This window comes from Melospiza melodia, chromosome 2 (assembly GCF_035770615.1).
Source record: "Melospiza melodia melodia isolate bMelMel2 chromosome 2, bMelMel2.pri, whole genome shotgun sequence".
Taxonomy (NCBI): domain Eukaryota; kingdom Metazoa; phylum Chordata; class Aves; order Passeriformes; family Passerellidae; genus Melospiza; species Melospiza melodia.
This window is the reverse complement of record NC_086195.1, coordinates 81,696,617-81,715,686: the sequence shown is the minus strand read 5'-3', so window position 1 is coordinate 81,715,686 and position 19,070 is coordinate 81,696,617. Positions and strand designations below refer to the sequence as shown.

The 19,070-nt window shown below is 40.0% G+C and overlaps 1 protein-coding gene across 3 annotated transcripts in view; it reads left to right on the top strand.

Moving 5' to 3' along the window:
* Positions 1–10,117: 10,117 nt before the first annotated feature.
* The window catches only part of SPATA13 (spermatogenesis associated 13), a 147,716-nt gene continuing 138,763 nt past the window's right edge, over positions 10,118–19,070 (top strand). For 2 of the 3 annotated variants that reach the window (XR_010026740.1, XM_063149044.1), the window contains exon 1: positions 10,119–10,596. Coding sequence is in view for 2 of the 3 variants with exons in the window: in XM_063149044.1 (XP_063005114.1) it covers positions 10,519–10,596 (78 nt within the window). In the remaining variant the exon portion in view is untranslated. Of the gene's footprint in view, positions 10,597–19,070 lie in introns of all 3 variants that reach the window. The other variant, XM_063149050.1, reaches the window with a different exon arrangement.

Sequence of the window (19,070 nt, the reverse complement as noted above, 5' to 3'; positions counted from 1 at the left end):
GACGGCAGAGTGGAGAGTTGTAGTGCAGCTGGTTTGCCTTTGCAAAGAAATAGAGGTGTGAAAATTTCTGGGAAAGTTACAATAGTGGGCAACAGCAGGCGAAATTCTCAGCCTGATTCAGAGCAGGCTACAGGCTGCCAAAATGTTCTCAACATTCTTACCATGCTCCTTGAAGAATTACAAAACCAAGAACAAGATAGATCAGTCTGATTTAAATCATACAGGGAATGGCTTAAGCAGGTTTGGGAATTCTGCGCTCTGTCTCTGTAGGATTGTAATAAACCTTTCTATCAAATTTCTTTCTTAAGCTTGCCTCTTGTAATGAAGACAAAGAACACAGTGGTTGGTAGAACAATACAGACATCATATGTCTGTACTGATGACTTAAACAAGCTCGGGGAAACAACAGTACAAAACGTCTACTGGTGGAGGGAAGAAGGGCATGTCTCTCACATCCAGCAGATGTACTAAATAGTTTCACTGTCTTGTACCAGGAATGTCTTCACAGAGTTAGGTTCTGTGACAGGAATTCTTTCACCAGCTCAGTGACTTTCTTTGTGCAAGACTGCAGAGTGAGGTCTTCCAAAACTAATTTGGCCCAACTGTAAGCCATATGAGTTTTGTCTTTATTGTATCTTGCCCTGCCTGAAACTTCTAAGCCCCGGCATGTGATTTTACTTCATCACAGCAGAGGTACATGTGAGATTTTGTGCTCTGGAGTGAGAGCTGGGAAAGCTACTGATGTATGTGGAATTGCACAGTACAGGAGAGAGATCTAGAGATAACTGCTATGCACAGCTGGTGAGAGCAAATGTAACAGCAGCAGAGAGTATCAGAGGATCTTTAATGTTGAGAGTGTATTTATGTTTGTGCCTTGTGAGACTGAGCTGCACAGTGGGGATGAAAATAGCACATGTATCCACGTTTGGTGCAGCTGTATTTAGGACATCATCTTTAAGTCAAGCCCTGTCTTCTTGTCTCTAGTAAGAGTAGTTATGCAACCACTGCAGGAATGGCAAGAGGCACAAGACAGGAAATGTTTCTGATGAGGATAAAAAGTGAATTGAGCTGGCAGAGAGGAGTTTTTCTGGCTTATAAGAAAAGTGAAGATGAGATCCTTCCAACATCATGCTGATGCTGAAAAATGTGTGCAGGAAAGAAAAATGAGAAGATGGAAGAAACAGGCAGAAAAACAGGGAGAAGGATGAGACACAAGGCAAATTAGCTGGGGGTGTAAATGAGGCCTGGAGAGATGGCCCAGTATACATTAGCAAAGAACAGCATGGAAAGGGTGAAGCAGAATGGAAGAAAATTTGGGTCAGACTGGGCCGAGAAATGAGTAGGAAATTAAAAATAAGATTTAACATGGTTTGCATGTTGCTCTGTTTATCCAAATATCTGGGCAGTGAACTCTTTGACAACAGTCACTATCTTATTACACAGCAATAAAGGCTTTCCCACCTACACATTTCCTATCTGTTGCTAACACAGAGGACACTGTGCACGCCTTTGACCAAAAGCAACAGCAGCTCTTGCAGATAATCACCTCAATTCTCCATTTCCAGGTATCGATTTATCAACAGTAAAGTTGAAACTATAATGACTGGATTTTCATTCCCAGTCTTTGTAGTTTTGGAGGATGGTTCAGGCTACTCCAGGCACTTCAGCATTTCCAGCAAAGGGGTTCTACACTAGGGATGGGCAATAATTTGCTACCAGAATCTTGTATACTTGTATCCTGTCTCAGAATTTGTAGTAGTCTGGGGACTGATGCAACCACTCAGGTTCTTTTATTCAGCCTGTAAGTAGCAAAGACAACTTTCTTTTGCTGATCAAATTGTTCCCAGGGACATCTGGAAAACCATGAGACAGATTTCTTCTCTGTAAATAATTTAGGCAGATCATCATTTACCTGATGACATATGTGTGTTGTATATTTTTAGTGGTACATTTTTATCCATGTACTAACTATGCACCCGAACTCTAATATGTTTTCTGGTCTGTTGCCCTTATCGTACTTACACTTTAATGGATGAGATAAGCCACACTAAAGGTATCTTGTGTAAACTTCTGGTAGTTCTTTGATGGCCTGCAGACGTCTTGATCATTAGTCCATTACTTATCTGCTTATCAATTAACAATCCCAAGCCATTCAGTTGCACAGTTTTGGCAATTCTATATACAAACTTCTTGTGCCTAGTGCCTACTTTAACACTTTTGTAATAAACAATTGTATACCCCAGACTTGGTCCTTGAGCTGGAACAAACCATAGTCATATCCCAGGGCCCAGTGCCTGATAATACTTAACACATTTAAAATGTTATCAGGTTTTAGGAAATTACATACTTTTTTTTTTTTGTTTATTTCTTTTTAAAGGAGTTTAGAATTCCTAATGGTTTTTTGACTGAAATTTTTTTCCAGAGACCCTTTTCTACCACTGACAGTGGAAAAAGTGATAGAACAAACAGGATAAAAACCCTTTCCAAAGTTATAGAAATAACTTGTTCAAATTAGAGTTAACATTTTTGTTGATTATAGTTCAGCTGATATGAAATAAATGTGCTTTGACATATTAATTCTCCATAGGGTCATAGTCATCTTTCTAACATATATACTGTCATTTACTTAATTCTGCTGGTAGTGGCATTATTAACCTTCTAAGAACATTACACCAGATGTCTGGTTGCAGAATAGAGATGTTTTGACACACAGGCTCCCTCTTGCACATGCTGTGCAGGGAAGGAATAACGCCTTGCGGGCAAGGAACTCAGCTGAGCGGTGGAAGGTGTCTGGATTCCCTTCTATAGCTGCTACAAACTTCCTCTATGGCCACAGGCAAGTCGGTCTGTCAAAAAGCACAAGTCTACACCTCACCAAATCCTTTTTTCTCACTGGGTCTCTCTCCCTTCAGCAATATGACAGCATGGCTCATGGACCTACTTTTGGATATACATGAACAGGAGACTTTCTGCTCAGTCTGTTGAAGCTCATGGCCTTGAGTTAAACATCATAGCATGACAGCAGAAAGGCATTGCACAAGAAAGAATCCTAACCTCTAAAAAAGTTTCCGAAAGAAGTGGGAGGGAAATACAAAGTTGCAAAATGGCTTATTTTAGCTCCTCTACCAGGTCAGCAGTAGGGAGAGGAACAAAACCATAGTCTGATGTGTGTTGTTACTGAGCTCACTTTAACAGCTTCCCAGTTAACATATGGCTTGTTTCCTCTCATTTGAATTGTCATACATGTTTGTTTTTTATATAGGTAACTGTTTTTTTATGATCTTCTTAAACAGAATTTTATTTTTTGCCCCTGCACTCTGGTGTGCCTTTGGTGGACAGACAAGTAAATTCAGTATAGGAGAAAAGTGCTGCGGTAGATTTATAGTGGGAAATCAGACTTCATAAATATAGCATGGCACTGGAGTCAATGACTGCATGAAAAAGAATGATTTGATTAGTTAAACATACTTTTCAAAAAGTCACTTGATATTTTCCTTTCCTACCAGAAGCTCTTTAAGGACCAAAGTGGTTAAATAACTGATTAAGGAATTAAAGAGTTATGAATAAATGGTCAGTTTTCATGATAGAGAGGTAAGTATAATCTGGATTTATTACCTGATGGATCAGACAATAATTATGTCATTGACACCAATTAAACATCTTTCAATAACAAATTAAAAGGAGTAGGGTATCCCAGTGGGGGCAACAAAACCCAGCAGTCTCAGGCTTGGCCACTGCTCTTGGAATAGTTTGGGATAATCAGGAGAGAGCAAATAACCTCTCACCTTACTGAAGAAATGGCCCACTGAATGTCCCTTTAGCTCCAGACCTCTGTGTCATTAGATGTGCATCAAGATAGTGTCTCTATGAGAAAAATGCATTCAATTCATTTTTCTCTTTAGGCTGGAAATGAATAAACAGAGTGAGGGAGTGACAGTAATGTATGGAGTTACGAATGTCCTGTGGAGGTGGAATAGACAAACATGATTAAGTGTCCAATGAAATTACCAGGTATGCAGACAAGAAAATATTCAAGCTGAGTACAATTACAGAACTTGTTACTACACAGACGCTGTAGCACCCACAAATGTCAATGGCATTATGAAACAGACAAAGTCAGAAGGTCCATCCAATATTGCCAAATACAAAGACACTTTGGCTTTGTGTGAAAAAACTATGGTAAACTTGCCCACATCTTTACTTTTTCCAAAGTGTCCGGCAAAGGCTATCCTAAAAATCTAAAGGCTGGCTAGGCAGATCTTTGGTTTCAATTCCAGTGTCTGTTTCTGTATTCTTACAGTTACTGCAGACTCAGGCCTTTGGTATTCTGGTCGGTTTTAGTTTTATGTGTTTATTCACTGAAAGCTGCTGGAGACAGATTTCTCTTGCTCTGTGGATGTACAGTCTCTAATGGAGAGGGATGGGTCCCTAATTGTTCCCCAGGGCTTCATGTACTACTTTCATACACATTATAATTAAAAGTTAGGTAAGAGCCAATTGAAAATGTGCACAGTAAACAGAGAATCTAGTTTGACATGCTCATCCCTCAGCTAAAGCTCTGCAGTTATTTACATGGAATCCTGACACACTTTTTCCTTCCTCTAACTCTTCCACTTTCACAAGACTCTCACTTAGAGCTGCACAGTTCTGTGTCCATAAAGTACGTCCTAACTCGCACAAGGCACTCTGCCTGCAAGATTTTTCCTTCAAAATCTCCCTCTCATGTCTTCCAGTGTCCCAGAGATACAATGTGCCATCGAGGAAGGGAGAAGATACGCCCTGGCACAGAACCATTCCCTGGCTCTCCCAGAGATGGCTTCTCTGTCCTTTTCTTTCTAGTGCCCCTGTCCAGGAACATTCCTGCTGATGGTATAATGTGAAGCGCCCTTTGTACTGAATAACAGCTCACGCTGAAACATTCGGAAGAGTTTGAATCACTTGGTAGTAGAGTGCCAGCAGCCAACTCCAAACCAATTTTCCCCCAGCATTCTGAGTAGGCTCTAGACCAAATATCAAGCTAAAAAATAATCCCTTTTTAATGTGTGAGATTAGGTTTCCTTTTGTAACTCAGTGATGGTGCCAATCAGGCCATTTTCTAAAATTCACACTGACATCAATGAAAGCTCTTGACTACAAAGATATATAGATAACAAATATTGATTTTATTGTTTAGAATCTGATTTTTGGGTTTTCTTTTTGTCATTAGTACTGTTTTTTACTATGTATTTGAGCAAAAATAGATTGATTTCACTTTAGTTTATACTGTATTGGCTTTGAATAAAATCTGGATTGTAAATATTTTACATGAAATTGTATTAGAAAGATATGTGTTGTGATATTAAAGTTCATTTAAACACATGTCTTATTATTTTTATAAAATCTTGGATTTTGCCAAGTATCAAATTTAGTGAAAGAGTGGGCAGATGGTAACTCAGTTATATCTTTTAATAACGTTGGTTTAACTTGAAGCTCTGCATGGTGCTTCACTTAAGCAGACTCAAAGGCAACAGAGGTCTACCTGAGTGGAGTTATCCAGAGTACTGCACTGGTGATAGGATGTGAAAGGTCTTCTCTGACAGCAACCATGAATATCTCACTAGGTAAGTCTTAAAAGGACCATCAGATAGGAAATACATTGTAGCACCCTGCCAGTGAATTTTGTTAATTAAGAACAATGCATCGTTTAGAGCCAAGGCTGGGAGTGCTGCTTTTAACTCCCAAGACAATGTCTTGTTTGTACAGCTGGGGAATGACGCAATGTTAGGAGACTGCCTAGGACAGAGCGCATTCCTTGCGAATGCTCTCTGGCTGTTACACTTTCAGAGGTGAGCTTAGAAGAAGATAGTATCTATCTTAACACTGGACATTCTGAAGGGGAAAAGAAAACAATGAAAAGGTCTTGAGTATCTCAAAGTCTGTTGATCAGAGACTTTTCAATGCACTTTTCCCTCTTGAATGCGGTGTCCTTGAGCCTGACCACATGCATATTCCTATTGCTCAAGCAAGGTTTGGATCAAATCCCTGTCTTTAAAGTTGATCATTGGTTCAAAATTAGAATGACTGGCTCCAAGATGTGCCTTCATTAAGGACTTCTCTTAAACTTGCTGAGCCAGTAGCCCAGAATTGTGACTCCTGCCACTTTGCATTCTATCACCTTTCTTCGAGTTTCCTTGGTTACCATATGGAAGAAAATTTGCAGCAATTTTGTGGTGGAATGGGAGAAAAGGAGGATTTCCTAGAAACCTTGTCTCCTTTACAACAGTTATGAAGAATATATTTGGCATGACATATTTCTTGAATCATAAATTCAATGTCTGTTTTACTTATGGCATAACTTCTAGCTGTTGCTGGTACCTATGATTTATTCAATGAATCGTGCATTGATCCTGCATTACTGTGAGCTGACTGTAATGAAGCATTTTCTTTCACACCACCAGAAGGAGCTATTGAATTCAAAAAGCCTTTCCCTCAAAGCAGGAACTCCTAGCACAGCAGAGCAACCAATAGAATAATAGAGCAAACACACTGTCCTCCTTGGAAGTCAAGCCAAAGAGCAGATTCTCATTCAGGATCTGCATCTTTTTCTGATTCACTGTGTTGTAGAATCAAAACTGATTTTACAGGGTTTAAGATCCAAAGAGATAGGAAATCTGTTGAGGGAGGTTTACCCATTCATTTTTCCACAGAGAGTGTAGAACCTGTCATTTTCCATTAGGTTGCAGCTCCAAAACATTAGACTAACAGACCTGTGAAATACGTGAGAGCTAATGGCAATGTCCATAAGGATAAATAAAACCTGAAGTTAACTTATCCATACTGACTGGCAATCAAAATGCATTGGCCATGTGTTGAGTGTTTTCTGAGGTAATATGAAGATGTGCAATTTTTTACTGTGTCATGATCATGTCGATAAAACGAGGCATGACATTTATAGCCTACCTTCTATGAGTTTGCTCTTCATATTAGACCAAAACCCTGTGCACTAGCAGAAAAAGTATTATTTTGCTTTGGCCTGTCTTCCATTTACACCTCTTTTTGTCTGACAGCAGCCTAAAAATCTGTGATGATTGTTTGAAGGTGTTGCATTCTGTGTGAGTAACTTTGAATGAGTGTTTAAATTAATGTTTAATTAATTCTTAATTAATAAAGTACCATTTGTCACAAAGTTTCAAATTGGAACGTGCTATACAATTTGCTAAGTCAGTGTTTCCAGCATATTAAAAAAATACTTGTTGAAAACATGTGTATTATGCATGTCTTTGGGTTGACACACAGTGAAAATGTGTCTGAGGAATAACTTTCTAAATACCTTCAGGCAGTTGTTTAGGCTGATTGATCTCAGCACTGGCTTTTCTCTGTGTTGAGTTTCTTACTTTATAATGCAGCTGTTCTCATGACACTCTGCTAGTACTCAGGCATAAGTTTGGGTGTGTATGTACAATAAATCATTGCTCTGGGAAGCTTATAGTGCAAATGGTAACTAGATATGAAAATATATATAAAATAAAGTAACAGGAGAGCAAGGAGCAGGGAGGAACTGAAGGATAGTGATGTGGAAAGGAAGAAAAGGTCTATTGACTGGGCATATATGTTGCGAGTCTCATATTTTGGGCTTGCTCTTTGTTTTTTATACCATGACAATGTCCAGTGGCCCTTTTCAGAAGTGATGATCTGGGGCTAGATATCTTGCTGTGCTAAGGTGGAAATTGAAGGTGTCTGATATTTAATCTGTGTGATTGAGATCTAGGAAAAGATGGTTGGAAAATGATTACAAAAATAGGTCCTATAGGTAATGAGTTACATGTCAAAAACTCTTTATAAATACTTTTGCTTTTTCTTTGTAACCATATCTCACAAAGATTTCTTCTTCCAAAAACCATTTCAACATGCCCTGTATTCTTTTTCTTGGGAAGTGGGAACTAGTTAGATGTGGCTATGCATCTGTAATGACCTTATACCCTGACTATTGACAATTTTCTGGAATTATGGGGCTGTTGCTTTGATTAAAATCAGAAACAGCCACCAATCTGTGCTCAGCAGCACAGTGGGCCCCAAGATCATGTCAGCTAAAAAAACACATGTAGTTATGCTATGGATTTTCATCCCCAGAGCTCTGTCATTGTGGCACAAACTACCAGAAGACCTGTCTCAACCTGAGCCTGACTCTCTGCAGCAACTATATAACATAGGAACAGCAGCATCATTAGCACACAGAAAACAGTTTCCAGTCTTGGAAACTCTATCATTTCTCACAAAGAAAACTTTCTCCATTAGATTCTCCATAAACATGCATCTTAAAGAAAAGAAAAATAACTTTTACTAAATTGGAAAGATAGAAAGAAGATACTTCATGTTATTTTGCCTCTCCTACATCAACTGGTGCTTGAATAGTCCTAAAACAACCTAAATAGACAAGTAAATTAAAGCAGACAGTAAGAAATGAGTTGTGGAAAGAAACACCTTTCACTGTGCATGAGTCTCTTTAGAAACACACAAATATGTTACTATCAGTATATTATTTACAGGGAGATTGATCTTATTTTATCTAAATGAAAATAACAAAGCTTCCCTATGGCCTAATCACAGGAAACAGATGACCTCTGTCTGTCCAGTTAAACCTGGCTGAAGTGCAGCACATATTGTTCTGCCCTTTAAAAATCTGCATCAGATCTATATGCCTTTGTACGCCCCTATGAAAATCTACTTTTCTATCCAATTCAGGTTGAAGATAATTGGACACTGGCTGTTTGGTTTGTTGAACTTCTTGGAAAAGATCCTGGTACTGGGAGTTGAGCTATGGGGTTCCTTTGTTAGGATTTCTAATAATGGTTTTGTGCTGTGGCTTTGTCCCCTGTAAACTCTGTGGGCTTAATTTTTGCCAGTGCAGGCACTAATGTACAGGAATCCAGCCATATGCTGTCATCTATAGGTTTGGAGCATTCCTTGCCTCTTGCATAGTGCTTGGCTTTTTCTGGCCACAGGACTTAGATTATTGGAATAAATGAATTTTTACCCAGTCAGATTGTGAATACACTTATGACTCCCCTTGGTGAGTCTAATCTGTCCAATGTCAGTGCAACTTTTGGATGAGTAGGTATTTGTTGGCAAGAAGAAAGGGTTTAAAGTTTGGCCTCTTTCCAGTATTGCAAAATGGTGACTCACAGCACAGTTACTGACTAGTAGAAGGAAGCACATTCAGGACATTTTGGTGGCCTCCTCATTCAGGAGCAAACACCTGTCCAGAGTCACAGACCAGACTCACAGAGCAAGCAGGAGAAAGTCAATGCATCTTTGAATTCAGTCTCAAAACCCAGTAGCATTTTTCAATATTAATCTCAGGTTACATCAGCATTCTGAAATGTCAGTACATACACTCCCTCCTTCCAGTAACGCTGAGAAAAAGGTAGTTTCACACAGTTGATCACACCTGTGTTTCTCTATTGGCAAGGGAGAAAATTAGGTGACTAATGAACTAGAGACCTATTTTTGAAAATATGAATGTAGATAAGAGACAAGTTACCCAAACTAAGTCTCTTCTTTACATGTTGGTGCTATGAAGTGATGGTGTCAGGGAGAGATGACTGCATCTGCTGTGCCCATGGGGGAAGCGTCTCCCTTGTGTAGCATCTCCCACATCCTGTAGCACAGACTATGCATGCAGTCAAACACTATTAATTGTAGATATCATGCATGATTTCTCTTTTTCCTTTCTTCTTTTGAATTTTCCTTTCCATGAGGGTAAATCTGTCTCAGTAAAAGATGTGGAAAAAGTACTCTGAAGCAGGCTGAGGATCCTAAGGTCATACCTTTTCTGTCCTGTCCTGTCCCGTCCCTTTCACCCTTTTGCCCTAGTCTTCAGATTAGACCATCTGTGAATCTTGTTATCTAGCTCTGTGCAGAACAGAGTGTTTGACTGATCCCCTGGCACAGCCAGTGTGTTGCCTTGGTGGTTGTGTGGGATGAAAAAAGCACAATACATGCCTTTTCTGTCTGAGACTTGTTTATCTGCACAACATCCAGGCTGCTCTGGGAGAGCTCTCCTCTTGGTGATTGCTGACAATCAAAAACGAATCAAATCAAGGCAAAGTTAGAGAAATTCTCCTATACAAAGAGCTACTCTGAAACAAAGCTGCATTTTTGTCGTGCATTGTCCTGGCTCTGTGTGAGTCCTGTAAAGAGACAAAGGCAAGCAGGAAGGAAATCTCAGCTGCTTAGTAAATGCCCTAATTTGATTTATTTTCTGCTCCCTTCCCCCACTCAAACTGTTCTGCTAACCTGTTAGTCCCAACTCAGACAAGTAAGACCTGCTAATCTGATTAGTCCTGACACACAGGAGCAGGGCTGCTGGGAAAAGCTGGACCCTTACAGCTGTTTCAGGCTTCAGCTTTGATCATAACATTATGGGGTAGCTGAATGTATAGTGCAGTGTGACAGAAGCCTGCAGCATGCACACAAGTGAGCAGTGTGACCGTCACTGAAGATTTCTGCCCTGGGTCTGAGGCCACTGGAATATAAACCATGTTTCGTGTCACCTTCAATGTAGTGACAGAGAAAGTAACCTTCACCTTGGCAGCCTGCCCCTCCGCCACATGGAAGGTAAGCTCAGATATGCATAAAGCAAAAAGATTGATGGCATCACAAAATGTGCTTCTGAACATTTTTCCCAACCTTAGGCCATGTTTGAGATGTTTTAAGGGGAACAATAATGTTTTAAGGGAATTATACCGCAATGCAACATATGCTCAACTGGTTGGAATTAGGCTAAATGGGTCTGGTTCTAGAGAACAGTTTACTTGTAGCATTTTAAAGTTGTTCTCATTTGACTTTTACAATAGCCAAATTCATAGTCATTCTCCTTATTCTGGTCTGGAAATGCTAGTTATTTATATTAACAGCAAATCTAGAGAGATATATAAACATAAGCTACTCGTTTCTGTAAGGAAGGGATACTGTTTTAGGAGAGCTTTCAAGCTTCCTGGATAATTTAGGGGTTTTCTAAGCATTTGTGAAATGTATACCACTATATGATAAATTAGAGCACAATGCACCTCTGTAATAAGGGACTAAAATAAAAAAATGCATGATAATACTTGGCTTGGGTTGTGATAGAATTTGGCAGAAGTCAGAAATGCTTTGCACATCAGCTCCTTCTCCCATCCATCAATTCAGTTCACATCTTCACCTCCTTGAGACACAGATTCCCACCTTGTCTTGAAAACAGTGGCATGGCTGGGATGAGATGGGAACAGGTTCGTTGCCTTTCCTTTCTCTTTGTGAGTGTGTACTTTCACTGTAATGCAGCTGAGAGAACAGGCACTGTCTTCTGAAGGGTTGCTTTAAAAGCTTCCTTCTATAATTTGTTATTTACATAGCAGTTACTGTAAGAACCTCATCTCTGCTATTAAGCCTTTCAGATGTGAGACAATTATGAATATCTAGTTACAGTGCCAGAGTAATTCCTCTTGCTTTAGCTGTCCATGACTCATTATGTGGTGTAAGTAGTTGTCATATATCTTTGCTGTATACTTTTCTCAATCTTGGGCCTGTCTTTTCTCTTGACTTGTGAGGTAGACACTGCCCAGAAGCTGTTATTAGAAGGTCTTTAAGGGGGCTGGTACAGTGTGGCCCCAGCCAGACCTGTGCTATATGTAGCACCGTGCACTAAATAAAAACCTGTCAACCAGGGCAAAGTGTGTTTGGAGAAAAATTCATGTGAAATGAATTTAACCAGGTGCTTTCTCTCTGGGGGAGGGTTTATGGTAATATTGCTTCAGTTTTCCTCTTTATTAGTAAAACTTAGTTTCCCAAATGTGTATTTATTAGCTAGCAATGAAAAGATCATTTCAACACAACATAAAATGGCTTTACTTATGCTTGCTAATTGTGTGTTTAAGATTTCTCTTCCTTTATATCAGGACTTAGAACTCTCTGCCTTTAGATTGCAGGGCACATAAAAGAGGGAATTAAAATCGAAAAGGATCCTGGATCTTACCTGGCTCATGGACTCTTCGAACAGCAAATAGGGGTGCAAATATAACCCAGCTGTGTGTTGCATTTCAGTGATCATTTATGTTAGACATGAGTACATTGTAGTAAATGCCTCTGGAAGAAACTGGCAAGTACTGAAAAGTGCACCCTAGCATGCCTTTTCTTTTCTCCAGCTCTTCTCTTATTTGGATAATTTAAATTATATGATATGTGCAGACATAAGTAAGTGCTTAAAAGTAAAAGCTAAAAAAAACCTGTAGTACAGTATAACTTTGTAAAATGTAGTACATTTATTGATGAACTAAATAGAAAACAGGTAAGAAAGTAGGCACAATTATATGAACAAAACAAGATGGGATGCCAGGCCAGCAGAAGAGATGGCTTTGCAGTAGAGCTTACATAATGCAAAGTTAATTTAGGGAAAGCTTTGTGGAAGGAGTAAGTGTGTTTTATTGGCCAGCTATTACAGCTAGAAAATATCTGACATGGCTTCAGGTGCACAAGCCTTCTATTTTGACAGTAGGAGGCTAATGAAAGACTGTTCCCCCACAACCTCACCTTGCTTATGTCCTTGTGTCAGCCAGAAGAGCACTGGTATTGCAAGTTGATTTAAATCCTTTAAAGCTGAAAGAGGTCACATCTCTACTGGAGGAGGGAGGATGGAGATGTCTCCTTTCAGATTGCTAAGTCTTTGTCCGCAGATAATGCAGACACGTTCTGCTTTTCCATACAGCACAGCATGACCAGTAGATGAGTCTTGCGCAGTGTGGTGGGACAAGGATGCTGGAGCAACTCTGTAGCACGTGTCTTGGGGGTGGGAGGAGCAGAGCAAGTTCTGTCCCAAATTGTTACCTTTCTACCCTATGCTATGCAGTGGTAGTGTTAAGTTTCCTTTAGAAGTTAATTTCTGATTAGAAGTATTGGTGAAAAGTATTTCACCCTATTTAAATTATCTGGAAAATATTAATTCAATGATATTTTAATGAAAAAGCCACAGTATTCCTGCTCCAGACATTTCAGTCTTTGGGGCATAAACCCCACTGGTTTTGCAATACATTGTTTAATTAGAAGTGGGGAAGGGTATGGACATGGGACAACTAGAGGGAAGTGACAGCTGAAAAGGGCTCAAGTTGTCAAGCAAAAAAGGCTCAGAGTTGAACGTGGCTGTTCACACAGGCACCAATGCCTGAAGGCCAAAGCAAGAAGAATCACTACTATAAACTGGGAGCATCTTTATTATAAAGCCTGAAGGAAGGGACTGGGCTGCTCTTTCTCACCTCTCTGTGTCCCCCTGCCTCCGCGCATTTCCCTGCTCCGTAGAGAACAGGCTGCTGGTACTTCTCCGTCTGTTGACAGGTGTGTAGCGGGCCAGCAGAGCACAGGGCTGAGTAATCTGAGATGTGCGTGGGTTACAAAACTCAGGCTGCAGCCGCTATCAGCTTGGCCAGAATCCCTCTTCAAAAGGCTTTTCAGGTTTTGCTCACTTGAATTACTGTTGCATTTTCAATCAGTTGCTGCTAATGTTTGGGGAGTCTTGTGTTGTGCCTCTTTGTGTCCTATATCTGGCTTTAAGAGCAGATAACAAGATCATGCAGCTATTGATATACCTACAAACTCCTACCACTCATTTCCTAACCTGTGAACAGACAACATGCTGCTTAGATAAATGCAATTCACTGGGTACCAGCAGATTTAGTTACAGAATGTATTTGCTCATGGAGGCTTAGCTATGCTTGAATCCCATTGATTTTCTCTTACTGTTGGTGGTTCGGCTTTGTTGAATCCTGTCTGAACTGTATGGGAGAAAGCAGCAAAAACTGCTGGTTTGTGGCTTTCTATTCAAGGCCAGGAAGTTCACTTGATGGGGATCAACCTAACTGGGGGCTTTCGTGCCAAATGATGCTGCACTATATCTCCCTGACATGGACAGATAAATGAGCAGGGGGTGGCTTTGCAGTCAGTTGGAGCCTGACCCGAACGCGCATTGTTGCCAACTTTGGAACGCTGCACAATGGCCCTGTCTCCCGGGCAGTTACAGCCGTTGGGGCAGGGACCTGTCGCCTGGAAGGCTGTTAGGAAATAATGATGTAAACCTCTCCCTAAGGATGTGGGAACAGTGTTCAAATCTTACCAAGTGGGCAATATCTGTGATGAGGAAAGCAGAAAAATCGGGGGCTTAGTGCTCATTTTCTCTCTGCAGCAAGTTGAACACAGTGTGTCAACATGAAAAGGACTGGTGGGGAGGGGGAGTGGGAGGCGTGGGAAGTGGGCAGCAGCACTCAGCTTTTCTGGTTCAGATTAACCTCCCCTGTTGCTGCTTTGGAAACCTCAGTCAGACTTGCATAGAGCTACAGTTGTCTGCTCTCTTCAGCAAGAGCAAGTGCACCTTACTGAACCATCTCTTACTACTTTGTTGTCATAGTTCCTAAATACACCCCCAGCATCGAAAACCACCACAGTAAATACAGTACAAACAGAAACAGGCTGATCTATGGATTTAGTGCATGAAAACAAAGGACCAGACCATGAGCAGAAAGGACATAAAGTGGTGTCAAATATCATCCTCATGTGATGGCACCTGAAAGAGCAGTGCGACAGGACAGCATGAATGTGGCACATACTGTAATGGATTATTTGGTGTTGAATTCACTGTAAGGTCTTGCATTGGTCCAAGGAGCTGGTTTGCTCCCCACATCCCGTTAAAGCTGTGGAGGCAGTGGAGATGAGGAGGCTCAGAACTCTGAGGGAAAATTTCATCTTGTTCTTTACTTGGGCCTTGTTTTCAGCTTATAGAACAGTACATTTCTCCTTGAACAGTAACCACAGTTTCTAACTGTTAAATATAGAGCTGCTGAACAGTTCCAAATCTAACTTCCTTGAAAAAAAATTAAGAAACTTGTATTGCTCTCAGTTTTAATTTTATAAGTTTTTTGTTTTTTACTTTGATTTTAAAGAGTATTCCATTATATACTATTTTTTGCCTATACTGTTTTCAATTGTACCACCAGATACCTGCATATCAGCTTCTATGAACTTTGTTCAAGGTTCACAAGCATGTGTGATGTGTCTCTTTATTTTCCCTGATTGTGCGTGCAGACTCACATTTTGTATATTTGTTACTTCTGGTGCACCTCAAAGGAGTTTAATTAAGTCCCTTCCCTCTATACAATGTTCAGAGTCCTGTAACAATCTATGGCTCCAAATACTTGTCTCAGTAATGCTGAACCCCACTTCACAGTAACACAACCACCTCTGGGTTTATGATGACTAATTTGGTAGCTACTGCTATAGAAGCAAGTACTTTTTGAAGTGATGACTTACTAATATTTCCAGTAACAGTCTCAGAGCTTTATTTTCTTGAGCCATGATGAGAGATCGAAATTTTTTTCCTGTCATTATATTTCTGGGAATTCTATAGCTCCACATCTCCTCAAAGTTCTTTATAGCACAGATTTGCACATCTTTAGAGAGCTTTCTCCCACTCTCTCTATTTTTCATTATGTATAGCACATCCTCCTTTGCTAGCTTTTGTTCCTCAACAAAAATATCAGTATTATTTTAACCCCCTACCAAACCCTTGCATAAATGGATCAGCAGGTTCTTGTTAAGGGTTCAAGTAATGCATAAAATCAAGTCTGTGACGCTCCTTTGGTCCCCAACTCTAATTCACCAGCAGATGGTAGCAAACATCGCCTTCCTTGCGAGCTTTGCATGGGCTTCAGTGAATGAGGAAGGGTCAGGATGCCTCATCGGAGTAATTTGTTTCCAGCTAGAAGAAATTAGCTGTAAACAAAGTAGTTGTGCAACTCGGAACAAGGAGGATAACCACGGAAACCATGGAAATATTGCTGCATTCGGGACAGGAGAACTAAGTAGAGGTCAGAACAAACTCACTGCAGTGACTTGCACTGAATGGCATGAGAAGCATTTTAGTGTCACTGTTATTCTCGTAGTGACAAAAAGGAACCATTATTTGCAATGTAGCAAATGAACAACATTCAGGGAGTCACGATAAAATTGAAACTGCTCTGGGTCAGCTCTGCCTGTGTGTATTGACCCTTTGTACTAAATACATGGAAAGTTCAGGAAGGCAACTGCCTTACTAAAGGCAGTTTCTAACCATTTATTTGGTTTTATTCTGAGATATACCACTCTAGTTCTTTTATATTTGGTATTGGCTGCTAATTACCACTTTCTCTCACTCTCTTCTGTACACTTCTCATTCAAATGGCTTGTTATGGCAGCAACATCTCAGCTTCTTTTTCCCAGCAATGGCTAGAATGACAACAACTGAAATGAGACACAGAATGGACAGAGGGACAGGATAAAGCACAAAGTGCTAAACTGTGGTGTAATTCCCATATGGAAATGTCTCTTCACTTATAAGACAGTACAGTATAGATCTGGGCAAACTATTTGTGGCGAATCATTGGATATTTTTTTGCCTATACTGTTTTCAATTGTACCACCTCTACTTTCAACTATCTAAATAAAGATTTGAAATTCTTTGACTTCTTCATTCAAACACTGTGTAATTCCATAAGCAGTTTTTGGGAAGCATTTCCTTTGTTCTCATTTCTTCATCAATAAGTGTTTGATGATGAAAATACTAAGAGTTGCCTGACTGCATACTGAAATTGATTTATATGTTTATTTACTGGAAATGAAAAAAAATTAAATCTAATTTAAAATAAGATAATGGCTTTTATGGGTATAAAAATTATTCCTTCTCCAGTGCTTACCATATCCTGGGCCAGAAAACTTTTATTGGTTAAACTTTTAGAATAGAAAGAGGAAGGAAGGACATCAGTTACCGTGTTGTGCTGCTCCTTTCCTTTCAAGACTTGATCTGGAAAAATCACAGAACACAGATGGAACTGGCTATACCTCTGTCAGTGCTTATGCCCCATACCTGAGGATTTCAGCTGAAGCTGTCAGGATTCTCCTCTGGCCTTAAATCCTCCTGTTTTCTTGCAACAATCAGAAATACCTGAATACTTCTGTGCCTTTGGCTGATATAACTGGCCTGAGTCCTTTTAGCTCCATTGGCAGGAGTCAGTGGTGTAATACTGTGTTGAACTGCATGTGCAGAGTACAAAGTCCTCCCAGTGTGACAACTCTTGTCTCCCAGAGCTGTGCTCTTGACAGAGGTATGATCAATCAGTTCAGGATTTTTGCTTTGGAGTTTTTTGCCCATATCCCTTGCAAGAAGATTTGCTGGGAAAGGCCTGGACATTAGTTGACTCACAACCTAATTTGACAGAGGTAGAACTGGAAGAGGGCACATTACAGTATTTGAATGTCATGGTTTGGCAGTATGGTAAATCTGCCTTCAGGGACCCTCACATTTGATCAGAAATGCCATGGCCATCTGAAGCTAAGCTTTGATTTAACATAAACTCACTGCTCATTCAAATTTGTTCAAAACCACTGATGGATCTATTTTGTACTGTCAGGTTTTATGCCCAATCAGGTACAATCTGTCTGTACATTTCTATTCTTATGCTTAGATCAAGGAACATCTGCCTCCCACAGCCATCATAAAGCCTCCATAGGAGGATGAAACCATTACAGAGCTTAAACTCTCTCCTGTGTAGTGCATTTAATCTGTCTGAACTGCAGTCACCTTCTCAACTCTGATCAAATCCATTTTATACTGTGGGTGGTGCTTAGATACACCATCATGGAACCACAGCCTAAATGCAGCCATACAGAAAGCTGGTGTCAAAACTGTGAAGTCACATCTCTGCTTGACCACATTTGCGTTCCAAATCCACATAAAGATGGATGTGACCTTTTAAAAATATTACACTCAAAATGTCTTTATTTGCCAGTTAACATCAGCACTACCTTTGGTCATCCTTTACTGGCCTGATAACATATTAGTAAAGGAGGTATTGTAAGATGAATCTGGATAAGAAAAAGGAGGGAAAGAACAAATGTGAACTGAAATTTGTCACTGGAGAGGATGACTAGAAACCCAGTAAACTGCGAGGGGGAATTTCAAGGTTCTTGTTGAACACGAAGAAGGATTGCTTAGAGCTCTATGGAGACTGGAAAATATGATGGTGCAGCACCAAAACAAAGAGGCATGTGTATGGGGGAGGTTTGGGATTTATCTTGTAGAAGTTTGGATTCTGACCAAAAAGAATAAACTTTATGTGAAATACTGATTTGATGAGAATGCATTATGAAATTATAGCGTAGCTATGTGTTTTGCCCATGGGATTCCCTTTCTGTTCCAGTGCAGATGTTTAGCTCTTGGTAACTCACTTAGCCACTTTGTGTCTTATTCAACAATATGAGAAGGTCTTCTTGCTATTACTGTTACAAAATGAGCAGTTGCAAACTTATTGTAGCATGTAGAAATCTTCTTCCACAATGGTAACTCATTCCTCTTTATATAGTATCCATTGTCTTAGCACAATTAAAATCATCCTAAGCGCTTTACAAAATATAAAAAGACATGGTCCTAGCCTAAAGTGCTTTCTGCTTTAGTTCAGACATGACAGAAGACATGTGAGAAATGAATGAGATGGTGCAGGGATGAGTGAGACCCAGAGTTCCTCTAAAGAGAGCACTCTGGTGTGATGTTTATATAATGCAAGCATTAAATTGTGTCCATCCCCCCTCTCCTTTTTGAAGTTAGCATAACTTTTTCCAGAAGCAATTGTTGTATGACATTAACTGGCACTGCAAGAGTTCTGACTGATGACAGCTTCATTTTTTACTTTTGATAAGAGCTCTTGTGAGTTGCATTACAACTTGGGGCATTAAAGAAATATGTATCAATTTATCTTAATATGTCATACTGTAAATCAGAGTGATTTACCTGCTGCTCTAGAAGAACTTCAGCAACCCCTGCAGCAGGGACAGGCACCTCCAAGTGCTTGGGGGTGGGCAGTTGAGAAAACACATATTGCATCCATCATTTAGCTCCCAATATGGCTATAAAATGCAGTAGAGATATTTCCTGAGCTGTACTCTGTTCAAGTTTCTTATAAGGCCATCAAATTCTAATCAGACTAGTAAAAACCCCAGTGATCTTTGCAAAACTGGTCTCAACAGCGGGGAATGTTTAG